Here is a 22,386-nt window from a genome sequence, read left to right on the forward strand (position 1 = left end):
AGCCTTACATATTTCGCTCATAGGAATGTTTCCTAGAAAGGCCATTGTAGCACCTTTCTTTCTGGTTGAGTGTGCCTTTGGTGTAATAGGCAATTCTTTTGGTTTTAAGATAGCATGTTTGAATGCATCTGACTATCCATCTAGCAATGCCTTGTTTAGAGATTGGATTTCCTATGTGTGGTTTTTGAAAAGCTATGAACAGTTGTTTTGTTTTCCTGATTAGCTTTGTTCCGTCAATGTAATACATTAGTGCTCTTTTGATGTCTAATGTATGCAGTGCCCTTTCAGCCACAGAATTTGGTTGTGGGAAGAACACTGGCAATTCTACTGTTTGATTTAAATGGAATGGTGAGATTACTTTTGGCAGAAATTTTGGATGTGTTCTTAGAACTATTTTATTGTTGTGTATTTGAATAAATGGTTCTTGTATGGTAAATGCCTGTATTTCACTTACTCTTCTGAGGGATGTGATTGCAATGAGAAATGCGACCTTCCAGGTTAGATATTGCATTTCACAGGAATGCATGGGTTCGAAAGGTGGACCCATGAGTCTTGTTAAGACGATGTTAAGATTCCATGAAGGAACTGGTGGTGTTCTTGGTGGTATAATTCTTTTTAGCCCTTCCATGAATGCTTTAATAACTGGTATTCTAAATAGAGACGATGAATGAGTAGTTTGTAGGTAAGCAGATATTGCTGCGAGGTGTATTTTTATAGATGAAAAAGCGAGATTTGCTTTTTGCAAATGTAGTAAGTATCCTACTATGTCTTTAGTAGAGGCATGTAATGGTTGTATTTGATTGGCATGGCAGTAGTAAACAAATCTTTTCCACTTAGATGCATAGCAGTGTCTAGTGGAAGGTTTTCTAGCTTGTTTTATGACCTCCATGCATTCTTGTGTGAGGTCTAAGTGTCCGAATTCTAGGATTTCAGGAGCCAAATTGCCAGATTCAATGATGCTGGGTTTGGATGCCTGATCTGTTGTTTGTGTTGTGTTAACAGATCTGGCCTGTTGGGTAGTTTGACATGCGGTACTAGTGAAAGGTCTAGTAGAGTTGTATACCAAGGTTGTCTTGCCCATGTGGGTGCTATCAGTATGAGTTTGAGTTGGTTTTGACTCAACTTGTTTACTAGATATGGAAGGAGAGGGAGAGGGGGAAAAGCGTACGCAAATATCCCTGACCAACTCATCCATAGAGCATTGCCTTGTGATTCGCGGTGTGGGTACCTGGATGCGAAGTTTTGGCATTTTGAGTTTTCTTTTGTTGCGAACAAATCTATCTGGGGTGTTCCCCAAATTTGAAAGTACTTGTTCAGAACTTGGGGGTGAATTTCCCATTCGTGGACTTGTTGGTGGTCTCGCGAAAGGTTGTCTGCTAGTTGGTTTTGTATTCCTGGAATAAATTGTGCTATTAGGCGAATGTTGTTGTGAATCGCCCACTGCCAAATTTTTTGTGTTAGGAGGCACAATTGTGTTGAGTGTGTTCCTCCTTGTTTGTTTAAATAATACATTGTTGTCATGTTGTCTGTTTTGACAAGAATGTATTTGTGTGTTATTATGGGTTGGAAGGCTTTTAACGCTAGAAATACTGCTAACAGTTCTAGGTAATTGATATGAAATTTAGTTTTGTGTATATCCCATTGTCCTTGAATGCTGTGGTGATTGAGGTGTGCTCCCCACCCTGTCATGGAAGCATCTGTTGTTATAACGTATTGAGGCACTGGGTCCTGAAATGTCCGCCCTTTGTTTAAATTTTTGCTGTTCCACCATAGAAGCGAGAGGTATGTTTGGCGGTCTACCAACACCAGATTTTGAAGTTGACCCTGTGCCTGTGACCATTGTGATGCTAGACACTGTTGTAAGGGTCGCATGTGTAGTCTTGCGTTTGGGACAATGGCTATGCATGATGACATCATGCCTAGAAGTTTTAGCACAAATTTTGCTTGTATCTTTTGGTTTGGAAACATAGCACTTATTACCTTGTGGAATGCCTGCACTCTTTGTGGACTTGGAGTGGCAATTCCTTTTGATGTGTTGATGGTTGCTCCTAGATATTGTTGTGTTTGACACGGTTCTAGGTGTGATTTTGTATAGTTGATGGAAAACCCCAGTTTGTGAAGGGTTTGTATGACAAATGTGGTGTCGTTTGCGCATTTTTTTACTGTGTTGGTCTTGATTAGCCAATCGTCTAGGTAAGGGAACACATGTATCTGTTGTCTCCTGATGTGTGCTGCTACTACTGCTAGACATTTTGTGAACACTCTTGGTGCAGTTGTTATTCCGAATGGCAACACCTTGAATTTGTAATGTATTCCTTTGAATACGAACCGTAGGTACTTTCTGTGAGAAGGGTGTATTGGTATATGAAAGTACGCATCCTTTAGGTCTAATGTGGTCATGTAATCTTGCTGTTTGAGCAGTGGAATGATGTCTTGTAGTGTGACCATGTGAAAATGGTCCGATATGATGTAGGTATTTAGTGTCCTGAGATCTAATATTGGTCTTAATGTTTTGTCTTTTTTTGGAATTAGAAAGTACAGGGAGTAAACTCCTGTGTTTTTTTGTTGTACTGGTACTAACTCTATTGCATCCTTTTGCAGTAGTGCTTGAACTTCTAGTCCTAAAAGTTCTAAATGTTGTGGTGACATTTTGCGTGTTTTGGGGGGGATGTTTGGCGGGAAGTTGTGGAATTCTATGCAATAGCCATGTTGGATTATTGCTAATACCCAATTGTCTGTTGTAATCTGTTGCCAAGATTGGTAGAATTGGCTTAGTCTTCCCCCCACTGGTGTTGAGTGAAGGGGTTGCGTGACTTGAAAGTCACTGTTTAGGTGGAGGTGTTTTTGGAGTCTGGAATCTTCCCCTACTCTTTGGGAATTGACCCCCCCGATATCCCCTGAAACCTCCCCTTTGGAAGGAACCCTGATATGGTGTGGTTCTTGTTTGTTGGCTGGTGGTGTCTGTGGGTTGGCCACGAAACCCCCCTCTAAATGGAGTTTTTCTGAAAGAGCCTCTGCTCTGCGGGGAGTAGAGTGCGCCCATGGCCTTGGCCGTGTCTGTGTCCTTTTTAAGTTTTTCAATGGCTGTATCCACTTCAGAGCCAAACAGTTGTTTCTCGTTGAAGGGCATATTAAGGACAGCCTGCTGGATTTCAGGTTTGAAGCCTGAAGTGCGTAGCCAAGCGTGTCTCCTTATGGTGACAGCAGCGTTGACTGTTCTTGCTGCAGTATCGGCTGCGTCTAGTGAAGAGCGGATTTGATTGTTTGAGATCGTTTGTCCCTCTTCCACTATTTGCTGCGCCCTTTTTTGGTATTCCTGGGGAAGATGGTCTACGAGAAGTTGCATCTCGTCCCAGTGTGCGCGGTCATATCTGGCCAGCAGCGCTTGTGAATTTGCGATGCGCCTCTGGTTGGCTGCCTGTGATGCTACTCTTTTCCCTGCCGCATCAAATTTTCGGCTTTCTTTGTCCGGAGGTGGGGCGTCGCCAGATGTATGTGAATTTGCTCTCTTGCGAGCTGCCCCTACTACCACGGAGTCAGGTGGTAACTGCGAAGTAATAAACACTGGGTCTGTGGGTGGTGGTTTGTATTTCTTATCCACCCTTGGGGTGATGGCTCTTGATTTTACGGGCTCTTCAAAAATTTGTTTTGCGTGCCGTAACATCCCTGGTAGCATTGGGAGACATTGATATTGGCTGTGTGTAGCCGAGAGGGTGTTAAATAAAAAATCATCCTCTATAGGATCGGAATGCAGTTGGACATTGTGGAATTCTGCTGCCCTAGCCACCAGTTGCGAGTATGAGGTACTGTCCTCTGGCGGTGACGGCTTTGTGGGGTATGACTCGGGATCATTGTCCGGCACTGGGGTGTCATACAGGTCCCAAGCGTCTTGATCCTGATCGTCATGACTTATGGTAGTTTGCGCTGGTGAGTGCATTTGTGGTGGTGTTTGTGCCGGCGATGCCTGTGGTGGAGAGGGCGGAGGCGTGACTTTTTTAACCACTTTGGCTTGTGGTTGTGCGTCATCCTTTGGAAGTCCGATCCTTCTTTTCCTTATGATTGGGGGAAGGGTTGATATCTTCCCTGTGTCTTGCTGGATGTACAGTTTCTTTTGTGTGTAGTCCGATTCTACACTTTGGAGCTCTTGTCCAAATCTGTGCATTTGGCCACTTATTCCTTGTTCCTCTGAGTAGGATGAAGGTGTGGTATTTTTCGGCGCCGAGAGAGAATCTTTTTTCGGTTTCGGCACCGACAGAATTTTTGTTCCTTTCGGCATGGATTCTCGGTGCCGATGTTTTTCGGTGCCGGTATCTTGTTTTTGTCTCTCGGAGCCGCTTTCTCGGCTCCGAGGTTGCTCCATGGCGGTCCCTCGACCGGAGTCGGGTGTCTTCGCTATGGGCGTGCCCTTTTTCGGCGCCTTCGACAGGTCGCCTGCTTTATGGGTCGAGCCATGGCCTGTTGGCAGTGGCGTCCCCTGGGCTTTCGGTTTGTCGATGGATTTACTTTTCGACGTCTTACTCACAGTTTGTTGCTGTTGTTCGACGTCGGAGTCTCCGGATTCTGATTCCGGAACCGAGAATGTTTCCTCTTCCTCGTCGAAACGTTTTGTCGACGTGGACGCCATTTGTTGACGCCTGGCTCTTCGGTCCCGGAGTGTTTTTCTGGACCGGAAGGCTCGACAGGCTTCACAGGTATCCTCCTTGTGCTCGGGGGACAAGCACAAGTTACAGACCAAGTGCTGATCTGTATAAGGATACTTACTGTGACATTTTGGGCAGAAACGAAACGGGGTCCGTTCCATCGGCTTCGATGTCGCACGCGGTCGGGCCGACCAGGCCCCGATGGGGGATCGAAACTACCCCAAAGTCTTCCGATGATCGGTGTCGATGTACCTAACTATCCCGATACCGAACGGAACAATACCGACGCTTTCTTCCGAGATTCTGACTAACTTTCCGAACCGAAACACGGAGCGAAAAGGAATACGTCCGAACCCGACAGCGGAAAAAAACAATCTAAGATGGAGTCGACGCCCATGCGCAATGGAGCCGAGGAGGGAGGAGTCCTTCGGTCCCGTGACCAAAAAGACTTCTTCGAAGAAAAACAACTTGTAATACTCCGAGCCCAACACCAGGCAGCGGACTGTGCCAAACATGTGTATCTGCAGCAACATATGCCATCGAACACAAGGTTACTTGCCTACAGGTAGGTAATGTCTACTGGCATATACGGAATAATATTTCTAATATTCACACCTGTCAAGTTGTGTCTTTATAGTGAAAGTTTACATTTGGTACTCTTTAAAAAGGCCAGGACCCTTATGCTTTTTAGAAAGGTTCAGCGGTCCAAAACCTGCACAACACAGTAGTAGCAGTCCTATCCAAGATCAAAAGTTAACCAAGGTTAGGAAAACAGATGCAGAATTTGTTATAAAGCCTTTCTATGTAAAGAAAAAGCTCCACATAACCTGAGAGAGTATCTGCATACTATATTGGAATCTAACAGAGCATGAAAGTAGATTCAATTATAACTTGTTTTGCTATAGCGCTTAGAAATGGCAGATATGCAGTATGAAGTGTTATATATAACAGTGACTACAATTATTAAAGTTCAAGGATTTTTTTTACTTTTATAAGAAGTACTTTTTCTCTCCATCAACGTGCACTCTGTTAGTTTAAACATTACAAACTGCCAAAAGATTCCATGAGTCACAGGCTTGCAAATTATTTATAAGAGGCATAATAAAGTGACAATTCATTAAAAGAAGAAAAAACACAGATTATTGTCCATTAGAATGTCACTTAGTAAACCAAAGGATTCAGGAAAGAAGGGGGTGGAGGTTAAGGGTTTGCACTGAGCCAAAAAAGCGTATGTACATAGGGGTGTAAACTGCCATGCAGAGTAGGGCTATAATGGAATATGGAGTGTTGTGTTGTGTGTACGGTGGGAAAAGTAAAAAAACGAAGCCCTATTGCACATTCAACATTTTGTTGTTTACACAGCATGCATAATATTCTTCTGGGTTGCACCGAGGGGGAACCCCTACTAGAGACATGAATGACCAAGCTGGACATACAAGTCCAGATGCGCCCTCTATGTTATGAGATGTTACTTCAGAACCACCTGCAGCAACTGTAGTGGAAGAAGGGGGATGATTGATTCTCGGATGTTCATATGATGCTAATTGTCATCTGTAACAAAACTAAATGTCAATAAAAATGTATACAAAAAAAAAATTTATTCTTCTGGGTTTGAGTGACCGTTTCTCAGTCACTACGCTCTTCGGGCACTCTAAGAGCGCATCTCATTGTGAGGCTAGGGGATGCTTATGGAAACCCCTGGCCGGTATCCTCGGGTCTCTCTCATTAAAAAAAGGCCTGAGCCCAACCACTAGGGAGGATGCAAATTTCAACTTCCAATGAGAAGTAATTGCTTGTTTTGGTAAGAGTAGTGCCAGATTGGTTAGACTCAAAACTGCTCGATGTTTGAGACGTTTATTAATCCCCAATAACATGGATGGTCAATCTTGAGGAATAGGTTTGGCTGAAATGGTAGACAATAGATATAGGTCCAGAATTGTTTAATAAGTTGACATGACCCGAGAATGTGCGTAGTCAGCCAATGGTTCTGTGCAACAGGGGTGGGGGGGTGAGGCTGCTGCTTGTTAGAAGCTGGCAAAAGAAAACAATTGCTTGCTAAAAGCACCAATCTGTTTGGATTTTCCATCCCAGAGATTGGTTGGAAAGGAGTTGGGATTAACCATACAGGTCCAAGCTTGTGAAATGGGGCTTTTTGGAGCAGGGTGCTTAGTGAAGAAATGTGCGTCACCAGGCACAATGTTGTCTGGCGACACAGGAGGACTGCAACATGTTGTTGTCCACATACCTAACAAGGAATCCATGAGGGTGTCACTGAATGGCAGCAAGTCCCTAGTGTTGCTGGTTCAGGGTTGGAAGTTAGTGAATCTCTACTAGAACAATGTGGCAAGTCAAGCTCAGCAGCATAACGAAAGGGAAGTGAGCCATCGCCATCCGTATCCTGGAGCACTCCCTGTTCTGGCACAGGGTCAACATCAAAGCCAAAAAACAATGGAGACCTCTGTTGATAGTTGTGTTGCGATATAGGCACTGGATTAGAGTTAAACTGTATAACAGACAGTTATACTGTTGCGATCTGGCAGTGCAACACTAATTGATCTCCATCAGTCATCCATTCAGGGTCAAACATGAGGATCTGCACTGGGTCTTCTACAATTAACGGTGAAAACGCTTTTGGCATTGGAGCGGCAGAAAGACAGAAATTGGGCAATGTGGTAGACTGTGAAAGAGATGACACAGACCTATACCTTTCCATGCTACCTTATTTGGAAAAGATGAAAAACAAGCATTGGCAAAGCTTGGAGCGGTCCTCTGCCACAGTGGGCGTGTGCCAAGGACCGCTCTGAAGCATCTGGGCACACAAGGCAGAAAATTCTTCTGGTGCTGGTACCAGAGGGATTTCCTGTAACTGAAAATGGCCTCAGGAGCTGGGGAAGAGCTTCCCCAAATCCCGAGGCCATTTTCAGTTTTTTCATTGAAATGACTATCGGCGAGCTGATGTCATTTCAATGAAAAGGAAATGAGCCAATCAGCTAATTTCACTTTCAATGCATCAGTGCTCATTGGGCTTTTTCAGCCCTCCGAGCACTGATTCAGATGGGGGGGATATCATTGGAAAGGGGAGAATCTCCCCTTTACAATGGTACCTTTCACAAGTGGATCCCGGCCTGGGGACCGCAACAGGAGGGTTATCCCCAAGCAGGAATCCACCCACTAGACACCAGGGATGAGGGAGCAGCCCCTTTGGCAAGTGCTGGAGTTCCCCCCAAAATGTAAACTATACACACTCTCGGGGGAAAGGATTGTGTTGCTGGATGGGTGCCATTACCTCATCTTCCCCATGGGGAGGTAGAAAGCCCACCCACTAGACACCAGAGATTATTTTGGGGAATTCCTAGGGGTGGGGGCTGTTACCCCCCAACTCCACCCTAGTGATGCAGAAAGCCCACTGGACAACAGGGATGAATTTATTTTATAATTGCCCCCACCCCCCACAAAAGAGAAACAGAAACAGTTTTTCTGCACTCCACCCACCCCCAGGGGGGACAAAAAACCTACTAGCTACCAGGGATACTTTAAAAAAGAAAATGCAGGTGTGGGGGCTGCCCAGCATGGGCATGGACATACCCCCTCCCCCATAAAAATGGGGACACAGTCTTTCTGGCCTCCCACAGGGTACACGGGGGAAAATAGCCAGATCTGCCCCCCCCACACCCTCAGGAGCAGGGGAGGCTCAAAGACCACTAGACACCAGGAGTTAATTTTCTTTTTTTTAATTGTAGAGATGGGGCTACCCAGCATGGGCATTGGCATGGCCATGCCCTCACCACCCACAAAAATGAGAAATAGTCTTTGGGCCAATTACACCCATCTGCCTTGTGTGTCTGGGGGGGGGAGGGGTGAGCAGAAAGCCACTAGGATAGCAGGGATTATGTTTCTTTTTTCAATTGTAGGGGTAGGGTCTGCTCAGCATGGGTGTGGCCATCTCTCCACCTCCACAAAAAAGAGGAAACCATCTTTCTGCCCCATGGGGTGGGGAGGGGCACAAATCTCACTGTAAGGCACAGGCATACAATTTTAATAAAATAATGGTGTGAGTCTTTCCAGCCTAATATCATCAGGACTCACCCATACCCCTAAAACCTGAACAATCTTTCTGCTCCACTGTAGACTAAATCATAATGGCAATAAAGAGGACATTTGATTTTTTTGGGTGTTGTTTTTACAAATGGGCCAGGACAGTTTTGCTAATGCCCAGTATCACTCCACTTACAATGGTGAACAGCTGCACTTTTTGGGCTTGGTACACTGGCACCTGAAAAAACCTACCAGACCAAGACAATTCTGAAAACTAGAAGTCTGGGGGAGTTCAGGATGGTGTACGTCGCATGCATTCCACACCAATTGCTTACCCATTCGGCTCTGCAAACCTCAAACATTGACTAAAACACACAATTTTCTCACATTTCTGTGATGGAAACTTCTACAATCCGAAGGAATCCACAAAATTCCTACTAACCGGCATTGCCCCATTTCTGCTGGTAACAATGCTGTACCACTTGTGCGGTTGGGCCTAGTGCCAGCGACAGAAACTGATACAACCAAGGTCAATGGGAGTCCCCACAAAAGGGCTCCTATTGTCCTTGGTTTGATCTGTTCTTGCCACTGGAAGTAGGCCCAGCCACACAAGTGGCTCAGCATTTTTTATCAGTAGAAGTGAGGCAATGCTTGGTAGTATGAATGTTATGGATTCCTGCAGATTCCAGATGTTGCCATCAAAGAAATGAGGGAAAAATGTGTGTTTTTAGTCAATTTTTGAGGTTTGTAAAAGCCTCTGGGTAAAACAATCTGGTGAGAGTTACCCAAGTCAACCCATCCCCAATTCCCACAGGTGTCTAGTTTTTACAAATGTACAGGTTTGCTGGGTTTCCCTACGTGCCAGTTGAGCTAAGGTACAAAACCCAACTTTGCAGACAAAGGGTCAGTTTTGCATGGACAAAAAATGTATGTATCTAGGTTGCATTTTGGGCTGATTCCTGTTGCAGGCACTAGGCCTACCCACACAAATGAGGTGTCATTTTTACCAGAAGACTTAGGAGAATGCTGGGTGGAAGGAGGTTTGTGGCTCACTGCAGATTCCAGAACATCCCATCACAGAAAGTTGAGGAAAGTGTGTTTTTAGTCAAAGTTTGAGGTTTGCAAGGGATTACGGGTAATACAACCTGGTGAGAGCCATACAAGTCACCCCATCCTTGACTCCCCTAGGTATAGGCACAATGCATAAAACTAGTTAGTTTTCAGTGGAAAAAGGTGATGTGTCCATGTTATGTTTTGCGTGGTTTCCTGTCTTGGGCACTAGGCCTACCCATACAAGTGAGGTACCATTTGTATTGGGAGACTTGGGGGAACACAGAATAGTAGAGCAAGAGTTAATACCAATTGTATTTCTCTGTATTTGCACCTTCCAAATGTAAGACAATGTATAAGAAAGAAGTCATTTTGAGAAATACCCTCCTATTCACATGCTAGTATGGGTCCCCACAAATTCAGAGATGTGTAAAATAAGCCCTGCTCCTAAACTCCATATCTTGTGCCCATTTTGGAAATATATCGGTTTCCATGATACCTATTTTTCACGGTTTATATTTTACCACATGAATCGCTCTACACCAGGTACACAATGAAAAACTATTGCAAGGCACAGCTCAGTAATTGGCTCTGGGTACCTTGAGTTCTTGGAAAACACACAAACCCTATATATCCCCACAACCAGAAGGTTCTAGCAGAATAATGGTATATAGCTTTTGTAAACTGGCCACCGCGATGAAAAGTTACAAATTAAAATGTCACAAATGCTTGTTTTTTTCCTATTAATTTTCAATATTTGTTATTCAAACACTCGGTTTATTTGGGAAAACCTTGAAGGCTCTAACCAAATGACCCCTTTCTGAATTCCAGATTTTGTCTAGTTTTCATAAAAAGTATAGCTTTCCGGGATCCACCATGGGTTTCTCACCCATTTCCACCACAAACTGGAAGAAAGTTGAAAGCATAAAAGTAGGAAAAAAATTGGCTATTGCCCAGTAAAATGCCAAAATTGTGTTAAAAATGATGGGATTTAGAGAGTGAGAGAGAGATAACATAACTCTGGTGTGGACGGCTTATATGGACAAAATGTTATGAAGGTCTAAGCCGTACTACCCTAAAGAGCATAAAAAAAGGCTTAGCAGGGGATGTTTGGGGGTAGTGGGTTGGTGCGGGGTAGCGGTTTAGGGGCCTATTAGCGAAAGGGTTAATACAGGTGCGCATAATCATTATTGTTTTTTTTTTAAATCTCTCTTTTGTGACTATCCCTAAGATTTGTTAATACATTTTGTCCACGAGTTATACACTAGACTTAATTGACATAAAATATTGTGAGATTATCAGAATTAACATCATGTTGCATCACATCCTTGAATTCTGTGACACTGGTCATATGATGTCACTTCCTGTGATGCCACTGAAGTCGAAAGGTGTGTGGATATCACCTCTACCACCCCCTGGCATTTTTGTGAATTGATGTTCATGGTGGATGGACAGCACTGACGGAGGGCTTGTCAGCTGTAACCCGACTTGAAGCCCCTGCAGTTCCATGGGGAACGAAGTTTCACCGGAGGGAATTGGAAGCACAGTAAAGATTTGCAGCATCACTCCTCAAACGCCTTGATTTCCTGTGCGGTTGATGATGGTCCAGGGAACCTGCAGCACATTAGGGTCTAGCAAAGGTGTTGGTTCTTTGGCCAGTGACCTCAATGGAGTGAGACTTAATCTGGGTGCACTTGCACCTTACCTTCAATACCAAAGTGGCGGATAAGATCAAGTCTCACTTTGTTTTTTTGTGCTTGCATTGTACTTTGAAATACCTGAAGAATTTGAGCTGGAAGTTAAGCAGCCGCTGGAACAGCTTTTAACCAGAACTGCACCCGCAGCTTGGAGGGGAACTTGTGCGAAGGCTATCACTTCTTCTAATGCTTGGGAATGTAGAACTTCACCTCCAGTCTCAAACTGCCTTTGGGTACATTAGGGAGCATTGGTCACAAGAAGAAAAGCTGTGGGTAGAGCATTAAGGCCATCATCTGCTCTTTTTTTTTATTTGTTGCCCTAAGTGTGCCAGGTATAACCAGATGTGGGTTCCGGACTCACTGTGCCATTAGATTCAAGCTAGCCTGGCTGATGAGGGGTGATATCCGAAAGCCAGTTCCAGGATGCTCGTTTCTGGTCCAGGAAGGACCTGGCAGGCAAAGAGATATAGAAGCTGACATATAAAGAGGTGAGGAAGAAGGAGGCAAAATGAGAGTGAGGCATAGAAAGGCAAGTCATGAAGAGACGGTGATGAGGCAGAAAAATAGAAAAGGTTAGGTTGAAGGTTAGAAAGAGATGTACTGTAGAGTGAGAAAGAAAAGTGGTGAAGCAGACACACAGGTGAGATAGGCAAAGAGAAGTGAGACTGATACAGGAGCAGAGAGAATGGTGAGGGAGAGAGGGTCACCAAAAAGAATACAAGGCTTAGAGAGATGCTGCGTAATGACAGAAACAAATGTAGAGAAAGTGAGGTAGCGAGAAAGGAAAAAGGTAGTGAGAGAGGTAGAAGGAACATGGGTGGAAAATTAAGGGAGGTGGAGGGATGAAGTAGCAAAGGAATAGGGAGTAAGTAGAGGTTAGGTAGTCAGAGAGAGATATGGAGTAGAATGATATGAGGGGGCGAGTGAGATGTGAATTAGAGAAATAAAGAGGCCAAAGGCAGAAACGGTGAGATAAAGACAGTAAGATGTGAGGTACAGCGAAAGAAGAGGTTGATAAAGTGGTAACAGACGGAAGTGATAGAGGGAGGTAAGATAGAAAGAGCATTGCGGTGCTGAGTGAGGAATGAGGTAGAGAGAGATTAGCAAGAAAGAGGTTTAGAAGAGGCTATGTAGAGGTAGGTACAGAGAGGTAGAAAAAAGGAGGTTCAGAGAAGAATAGTGGGGGAAGAATTTGTGTATGTATGTAGAGATGGGCAATAGAGAAAGAGCAAGCAAGGGAAAAGGTAGAAGAGAAGAGTTTAAATAAGGCAAGACAGACAGATAGGCTAGAAAGAGGGTAGTACAAGGAGAAAGTAGGAAACGGTCTAGAAAGCTGGACGGAGATTTGGTGAGCAGTGAGGTGCAGAGAGACTAGGTATAACAAAACAGAGAGCTAAAGTAGAGAAAGGTGACATAACTGGGGGCAGAATGAGTCAATGTACAGACGGAGGGAAAGTGTTAGAAAAAGACAGAGCAGAAGAGAGAGGCTAAGCTGGTAGAGAGATGACAGAGCACGAGATAGGTGAGTGGAGAAAGACGCAGAGTGTTGATGTAGGAATAGGTAGAGAGACTGAATGAGAGGCAGAGAAATGGACACAGGGCCCCTAGGAAGTTGCCTATTTTGCCCGTCCACGCTTTAGGACATTTCTGACAGGATGAATTAGAGAAAGTGCAGTTGGAGTTAAACAGAGGCAGATAACGAAAACAATACTGGCCTCCAGAAGTAAAATCACTATCTTTTTAACAGGTGTCTCACAGAAAGACTGAACACATTTGTACAGTATTAAGGCAACAACTACCTCTCTGGTATCTTATTAGTAGCGATAGGCTTCACTTGGAAATTTGAGACGGTTCATTAAAGCTGTGCATTAAAGTTGGCACAGATTTGTGGATACAGGTTTTGTAATATGAATTAAGCCAACCAGAAGTTACTTTCCTTTACATGCAAGATCCCAAAACATAATATAATTAGATTACTACAGCCATTAGGTTCACACACATCGACCTTAACATAAAATACTGTCCTCTAACAAGTCCTGCAATTGTCATTGAGTTTCTTGGAATATTGTACCATGAAAATAACTGAATACAATCCTCACCTTTTTTAAACACCTGCACCTCAGTCTTCCCAAACAAGGACTTGGCTTTTTCATAGTCATTAATGACCACATCGTAATCCCCCTTTAAATCAAAAAAGGATTCAGGTTAGTGGGGTTTTTGATAAGAGCCTGGATTTCCCATATCGTAATTCTTTCCGCATTAACATAAATAACAGCTTAAAGTAACTGGTGGCGGAGGCGGAGGATTTCTGGGCTAAAAGCCACCATCTATGGCGCAACATCCTGGACATCTACATCATGACTTGCTAGGATGTGTTGGAGCACTGTCCTCTCCAGAAAGTTGCCTCACCTTGCCTAGGGTGTAGGTGTGTGCTATTGGAGTACTGAGAGTATATATTCAGCAGTAGTACGCTGGCTATCATTTAGACTTCTGTGTATCTTGATGCCTTTGGACTCTCGCCTACATGTTCTTTGATTCTTGGTGAGCGTTCATTGTTCTTTGGGCCCCACTTGTAGAAAAGAGCCACACCAACCTCAGGTCATTCAGTTTCAAGAGACCGGAGTCCCACTTGCATAAGGGTTTGTTTTTGTATGTGCATTTCATGTTGGAGCACCATTTTCTTTTTCCTCACTGTTGAGTCTTTACTTAAAGACCTTACTGGTGATTTGAGAGACTCTCAGAGCCATGTGGCTGGTATAAATCTGGTATCCGGTCTCAAACAGACACCTTATGTCACAGAAGCTTCACTTAGGGGTGGCACACTCCTATGGATGCTGGGGCTCTGCTGTCTGAGTGTTCTGCCCACATTTCTACCACTATACTAAAAGTGCATAATATATGGTTATTGACCATTACTGTAACACAAAATGCAAACCCTTGCTGAAAGTGAGGGTCAAGCAAGCTAGGGCAGTAAAATCTGTGGTAGCTAGCATGTGTGCATAAGTGAACCTACAACTGCCATCAGACAGATTGTTCAAGTCTGGGGAAATTACAATCCAGGTCTCAGGAACCTGCAATGCCTCTTAAGGCCTCACTTCTCATGACACACAGCAGGTAGCCTTGGACAGCTCTTTAGGTTTCAGCCCTGCAGTGTTAGGTGCTACATGCCAATCAGCTTGTGATTTCACCTTTCCCCAATTTATGTGACGAGTTAGGAAAGGGTGGGGCGTAAAAAAAAAATAGAAAGCTGCACCTAACGTCACATGCTGCAGGACTGCTGAGGCTCCAGCTTTCAGTATTTTGTAGGAACTCTGACCGGGAGGGAGATGATAGTCTGCGTGGAGGGTCACAGGAGCACTCCTTGCTGAGGCACTGCCGGACCTGTGCAGGTAGCTGTGCTAAGCGGAAAAATGGTCATGAATGCTTTGTGTGTAGATGGGAGTGAGAGTGTTTGAGACACAAGCACTGGAAGTAGGGCTGTGGGGAGTTCTGCAGCACCCCCAAAATAACCTTGCAGGAGATCAGAAAGTGAATAAGCAACAAAACTACCTCTACATTTTGTCACATGCACGGTGAATTCAAAGATCGCGGTCAAATGTCCGCCCATGTCTTCAGACAATTTGCATATTCTTTTAACATAAAGGTGGTTGTTTAGTTGGTTTTTTTTACTGCAAACTGAGAGGAGTTTGTCAAGTTAACTATATGACAATCTTGCTGGGGGCATGGGGAGTGTGAAAAGAAAGACTAAGACCTTTTAAAAATATTTCAGCAGTCAGTACAGCGCATACAAAGCTTATTTTCTGGTAATTTTGAAATGTGATGGAAACAAAACAAAACGAATGGAGCTAAACAAATCAGGACAATTTACTTGGTGATGTAAAAATGATCAATATTTGTGGAAACAACATTTCCTCGCATTATCTTGTGTGTCCTATAGAGCTTAGCAGCAAAACTGCATGTCTATGCAAAGCTAGTGACCATTTCAATAGAATGTGTGCCGGCTGACAATGTGCTCCCACATCATGACAGTGTGCTCCACAATGTGCCAGAGGTTGCTTATCACACCCCTGCCACTCTCCTGCACAGTGGGTATTGGCTCATTTGCCACACTTGGTCTTAGTGTGACGCTAGGATTTTTCATAATCCATATCACTTCAGCGATGTAACATTGATGGCAGCAGCCCCACTCTGAAAATTGTTCCAGCTCCACTGGTTTGAGTGCATTAGTAAGTGTGTACATGTGAGAGACTGTATGAGTATAAAAATAAGCATGAGAGTAAGAGTAAGAGAGGGTGAGTGAAAGAGTAAATCAGCAAGTAATGGCTCACAAAAGACTTACTCAGAACACCGGTTCTATGTATGCGTACTCACATGACACTAAGTTTCTTTTCTAAATTGACTAGACAAAAAAAATTAAAAATACAGTTGGAGCAGACAAATGCTGATGTTTTTGTATTTCGCTATTGGAAATATTTTACCTTTTGAATATTTTTTTCAATATTTAGTGGGAGATTGAAAAGAAATTTAAAACGCTGGAGTACATTTAGAGCATTTCTTGTTGAATCTGCTTTGTCTTTGCGGCCTAGCACTTCCTGGAACAGTGTGTCGGCAGTATTGCTTGCTCCTAAAAACAAAAAGAGAAAGAGGTATGAGCGAGGCGCTAGAAATAAAGAAACGAATTTGGAAACAAGGAGCTTAAACCCATTACAAAGTAACTTTCAACTTTAAGCTAGTAAAGTACAACGGTTTGTATAGCATGCAGATTATGGTTCCAGGTTAGACAAGTCAGGTGACCTTAATATTTTGTCCTGTCCAGCTATGCAGCAATGTATGGAAGTTACACTCTTGCTATTGGCTGTTCTGGCAGGGCTCTGAAAGCCGACTTAGATGATCACATTTCCCTTCCTGTTGCTCGCAGCTATCTACCTGGGGTTGGAAAGTCTTAGTGGGTCAACAGTGGTCCTTATTCATGCTCCACCTCCCCTAGAATATAATATATGTGGGTGCGCTAAGTGAAATATGGCAATCAGTACCATTATGTATTTTGAGGAAGGCCACAAAAGGAAAAACCTTGCGTGCCATGATGCCCCTTATCGCCCTCAACAATATTCAATTGCATATTATTCACAACAGATCTGGGTGTATGGTTAATGCAGTGCTGCACTTTTAAGCGTTTAACTTCTTTAAAAAAAAAAAAAAAGGAAAATAATTTTTTTTTTATTTAGCATGGACCAGTGGTAAAATCCTTACATTGAACTTGACATTTGGAATGTGGCAATAAATGTGGGAACGTAAGTTTATTAGTACACTTACTTCAAGTAGTAAAACGTTTTATTGACAAACACATTCACTGGCATAACACATAAACACACAGAGTAACTTTGGTTCCTGAATGTGCTGGAAAACTCCCAGACACAAGAGAAGGCTCTACTCCGAGTTGTGTGACATTAAAACGTGTTTTTGGAGGACGTTCAGACGTGTGGCCAGATCACAAAACATTCTTGATCAGAGATATACTATGTCATTAGTCTTAAGATAAGGTAGTTGTTGGTGCAAGCACCTTTGGCCACCGCATTATGAAATCAAGTTTCTGGAGGTGGTAGTGGGTGAGAAAAATGCATGCGCATAGTTGTGTGTTGCATTTTGCTGTGGTAGCATGTTCTATTTGTTTTGTGCTGCATAATCCATTGCGGTGGTGTTGTACTGCGTGTTGTGTTTTGAAAATATTGTGGTGCCTTGTTAGGTGGTGTGCTTTTTATGCCGCTTTGTATAACTGTGATTTATTAGGTTGTCCAATTATGACATGTCAAAAAAGGCTGCTACAATTCCAGCAGAAAGCAGCACGTCTTTAAACTTTCTGTGTCAGACAACCATTTACCAGTATAAGGGGGTAAAACAAGGATGCCCAAAAGAGCGACAAAGGCTGACTTAAATTAGCACTTGCAGTCCTCACTTTTTGTAATGCAGCCCCTAATGTCGACCACAATGTTAGGTCAGTGCAGGACTAGGAACCATAATTAGCTCGGCCAAAAATGACAATACAGCCCAAACACAGCTATAGGCTACAAATAGCATGGGGCAATTGGGGCCCTCATGGCAGAAGCATGGTAGCCCATCACCTCTGGATGAAAGCAGTTCGCTACTTCGCTACCCTGCTCTCTACTAGGCACATACCAGAGTGCAGAATGGCCAAAGCAGCTGATCTCCTGAACTTCTAACACACAAACATGCGCTGAACACAATGGTCTTGTTCACGGAGCACATACACGGTGTTACCCTTGAGAAAGGTCGTCTTCTTGTCAGCTTTGCAAGGTAAATCACACCCTTTCACTCCGTGTTTTACCGTTTTTCACATAATCCTCCTGGATTAGCAGTGGAACGACTGCGTTGTACACTTTTTATAATTGTGCTGCACTTGCAGTAGCTGAGCGTTGCAAGACCAAGGGATAGGAATGCAAGTGTTTGTACCAGCGACAGGCTCACTGTCCAGGTTTAAAGGCTCATCATGTAACGTGAGAGCATAGCAGTGCTAGCCCTTTGCCCGTACTAGTCTCTAGAAGTAGCCCCCGACCCTACACCTGGAAAAAAAAGGCAAGGGTCTGCCTGTTCTACTGGTAGACCTCCCGGTTAGCTGGAAAGATAAGGCCCATATCATTGAAGCTTTTGGTGAAGTGGCGTTTACCGTTTGTCACATACATGAGTGAAGTAGTATCTAGCGTTTTGCCGTGCATGAAACACTGGTTTCCTCAAAATACGCACTTTTATGTACAATTGGGGTACATTGGTGTTGCAGTTTAGTTAACAGCGGTCTAATAGCACTGGGGTTTAACTTTTGCTCAATTTTCTTGGGTTATCGTTTACATCTGCTGTGGGTGCATGATTTGATATTGCTCAGTTGACATTTGTTTCACAAACATTTTTTTGTCTTAACAGTTTTACAGTTTTGTCGCATGGCACTATCATTAACACACCGGGTAGGGATGAATTTTGGCGAGTAGATTTAAGGCATGTTTGACCTGCACTCGGATTCATGTATTGCATGTGACACGTTGATCATTTTCTAAAACATTAACTCTATTTCTCAAAAGATTGTTATGAAAATACTTTTTTTTTTAATGTTTCCCATTACAGTTAACCCTTAATGAAGGTTTTTTTTTTTCAGAAATGCATTGGGTTTTGGATACAACCGTTTATGCGCGATGAATATCGAATTGTCAGATTCTGTTGCTAGGAGTGTGGAACAACATTCTGCATGAACTTTGAACGATGACATCACCACGACTTCAATAAAGCAATTGAAGTACTGGAGAGCACTATCCTTGCTTTGACTAAATTGTTTCGCCATCGTTGATTTTGGTTTAAACTGGAAGCCTGACGGCTTGACGCCTCTGCTCTCTGGGTCTGGTTTGCCACTTGTTTACCAGGTACTGTAAAATGTTTACGTGGGCGATGGGTAGAGCACGCACCATTGTTGCAGACCAAAGATTTCGTTGATGCTACAACAAAGTGAATTCTGATTATTGTATGAACATTTTATGTTTACAATCAGAGTGAATTCTAACACATTTTTCATTAGTTTTATCAATCATTTTCTGTCCAATCAAGTTAGTTTGCACCTGTCATCAGGTCATTTGATGAGATCAAACACATTACCAAAAAGAAAGCGGACACCTTAGAAGAAGCATTAGAGATTTATTAGCTTATACAGGCATCAAGGTCATTTGTGACATACGTGGGGTCCATATCTCAACAGCTGAAACAACGAATAGCTAACTAGGCAGGAAATCAATCAGCGTGATTAAATGCCACAACTGTAATTCAATACTTATTTGCCACCCCAGAAGATAGGCACTAAATGCCCACAGGGTAGGGTTAGTAGTATTTAAAAAGAAGGACATGTATTTTTAATATTTTATGTCCTTTAAGTGAAACGCCTCCCAATCATTTTTATACTGTGGGAAGGCTAGCACACCATAGACTAACACTGGTTTGCCTTATTACATTTAGTAATCAATAAATTACCATCTGTGGCAGAAGTATTTCTCTAGCTGCCCCCAAACTGAATTTAAAATCCTCTGTAATGGTAAAGTTGTATTTTACATTATTATTTTGGAAATGCCACTTTTAGAAAGATGGCATTTCCCCGCCTAAAGTTTCTGGGACCTTTTTGTGAGTGGCCAGCTAGCGGTAGAGGGGAGTGAGACTTTGACAGGATTGCTGGAGAGGAGCTGTGCCCTACCCTAGTTAGACTTCAAAGTGATCTACCCCAGCACACACAAAGGAGCCGAACACCCAGCCAGCCCCTGAATTGTGTTTCACTAGCCAGACTGGGGCTAAACCCATGGAAGAGGAAAGAACGGATCTGATTTGGGGGATAAAGGATTGACCCCCAACAGGCAGGCAACTGTGTATAAAAGAGGCACCATCAGAACGCAAAATCAGAATATTCCTGGACCTGGGAAGATTCAGAAGCAGGACTGCCCTGCTGTCAGAAAGAGGAAGACTGGACCTGCATACTTTAAACCCAGGACCCGAGAAGTGACTACAAGGGTCAGCTAAAGCAACAGGGACACATCAACCTGCAAGAGGCCTTTTTCTGCAACTGCCCAGCTCCACAGGGCTGGAACCTGCTGTTGCCTCTACTTGCTACCCTGTGATTCTTTAAGTGCATTCCCTGATGTCCTGGGGTGCTTTAGAAGTGTACTACAGTCAGAAGGTAAAATCTTTGACCTGGACAAACCTCTTTGGTGTATCTGATTCATGTTCCCTCGTGGTCAGCATCAAATTCTCTCTAGGACCTGTTCTACCATGACTATTGACTGTTATTGGCACTTTGAACTTCTAGGCGCTATTTTCACTTAAACCTTTACAAAAATTACAAATCAAGTTCATGTGAATTATAGTCATTTCAGTGTCATTTTGTTTATTAAATGATATTTCATTTTTCTGATTCGTTTTGGCATTTTTATTGTTTGCTATAACTTTATTATAGTTTTACTACCATATCAAAACTTTACACATGGGGGGTCATTCTGACCTCGGCGGTAAAAGCCACTTACCGCCGGTCAGAAGGCCGCCACAATACCGCCGCGGTCAGCCGCCACGGACATTCTGACCCACAACTGCAAAACCTCCGAAAATCCGCCCTCCACTGCAGTCCGCCACATCAGCGGCCAGCGGTAAACTGGAGAAGACCAAACCTCCACCGCCACGCCAACAGAAATACGCCCATCCCATTATGACCCGCAAATCCACGCGGCGGTCATTCAACCGCGGTAGACCCCGCCGCGGTCAAAATACACACACCTTTACAAACCCCTACCACATTGGACAATTTGAAAGGCACACACCTGAAACCCATACACACACCACTCCCACACATCCAATACCATAAAAAACACACACCCACATCACCCACAAACCCCTAACAACAAAAACCAGAGACGAAGGAGAGAGAGACACACATCAGAGAATAGATAGCCAGACACACAGAGGCACACCGCAACATCACACACACCACATAGAAGCACAAAGCACCACACACCAACACACACATCATCACATACACCACCCCACACCTCATACACACCACCCCATGGCACCACAAAGGCACCCACGCTTTTCGGACCAAGAACTCCGGGTCATGGTGGAGGAGATCATAAGAGTGGAACCCCAGCTCTTCGGCTCACAGGTCCAGCACACCACCATAGCGAGGAAGGCGGAGCTCTGGCAGCGGATCGTGGACAGGGTCAATGCGGTGGGACAGCATCCCAGAAATAGAGAGGACATCTGCAAACGATGGAACGACCTACAGGGGAAGGTGCGCTCGATGGTCTCGCGACACAACATCGCAGTGCAGAAGACTGGCGGGGGACCCCCACCCACTCCACCCGAATTCACAACATGGGAGCAGGAGGTACTCAACATCCTGCATCCTGATGGCCTCGCTGGAGTACACGGAGGAATGGACTCTGGTAAGTACAAGGCCAACCACTTCACCCCACCCCCAGCATGCTAACCCTCACCCTCACCCCCAACCCCCCAGCACACATCCTCCCTGAGAATGTCTCCCCAGCACAACCCACCCAACACCAACCCCTGCATGCCACCCCCAAACTATGGACACCCATCACCTAAGCATGACCACTGCACATACCCATCACCCCCCCCACAAAACACCCTCACAACACCTCCCCCAAGGGAATGCCAGCACTAGGGGACAAGGGCACCTATAAAACGCAAGCTAATGCACACACAGAAACAATAACCATACCCTCTTACCCCATGCAGGACCCGAACGACAACACACCGGTCAGGAGGGACCAGAAATGTCCATCCCACCCCTGGAACAGACCACTAGTGATGACAGCAGCTCTGTCGACCTGGAACCTGACGACCAGCCCGGACCATCGGGGACCTCTGGGCAGTCGGTTCCCCTCACCCAGACACAGGCCACTGCAGACCCAACCCCCTCTGGGAACAACCGCACAGCTCCCACCCAGCGGGCCCATGCCTCTGTCTCTAGGACAGGTCAAGCAGCGGTGTGTCTACCACTACAGGGCCCCCAGGGTAACCCACCAACCCAACAACAACAGGGACCTGGGGGCAGTGGAAGTGGGCACACCGTCCAGGGGACAGAGGCCCAGGGAAACAGGGCAACTCGGAGGGCTGCTGTGCGACAGGGGGGGGAGGAGAGGCCCAGGGAACCCACTCTCCAAGAGGCCCTCAACACCATCATGGCTGCCTACCACCACTCACAAGAGACGATGGCGACGGTACTGGCCAGGTTCCAGGAGATCCAGGCACAGCAGGAGCAACGCTACATGGGGTTCAGCGACCAACTAACCAACATCTCAACCGCTATGGGGAGCATCGTCCAGGCCCTGAACCGCATAGAGGACACGTTTCGGGACCATGTGGCATCACACCGGGCCCCTGTCACTACCCAGGAACAGGAACAGCCT

The 22,386-nt window shown here is 44.6% G+C and overlaps 1 protein-coding gene across 4 annotated transcripts in view; it reads right to left on the bottom strand.

Annotated features, from left to right (window-relative positions):
- Positions 1–22,386, bottom strand: part of EXOC2 (exocyst complex component 2) — a 1,213,422-nt gene that overhangs the window by 814,996 nt on the left and 376,040 nt on the right. For all 4 annotated transcript variants that reach the window (XM_069217791.1, XM_069217808.1, XM_069217816.1 and 1 more), the window contains 2 exons: positions 15,901–16,046; positions 13,522–13,603 (listed from right to left, as the gene is read on the bottom strand). In XM_069217791.1, coding sequence (XP_069073892.1) covers positions 13,522–13,603; positions 15,901–16,046 — 228 coding nt within the window. The remainder of the gene's footprint in view (positions 1–13,521; positions 13,604–15,900; positions 16,047–22,386) is intronic.

The sequence above is a fragment of the Pleurodeles waltl genome, chromosome 2_1 (assembly GCF_031143425.1).
Source record: "Pleurodeles waltl isolate 20211129_DDA chromosome 2_1, aPleWal1.hap1.20221129, whole genome shotgun sequence".
NCBI classification, from domain to species: Eukaryota; Metazoa; Chordata; class Amphibia; order Caudata; family Salamandridae; genus Pleurodeles; species Pleurodeles waltl.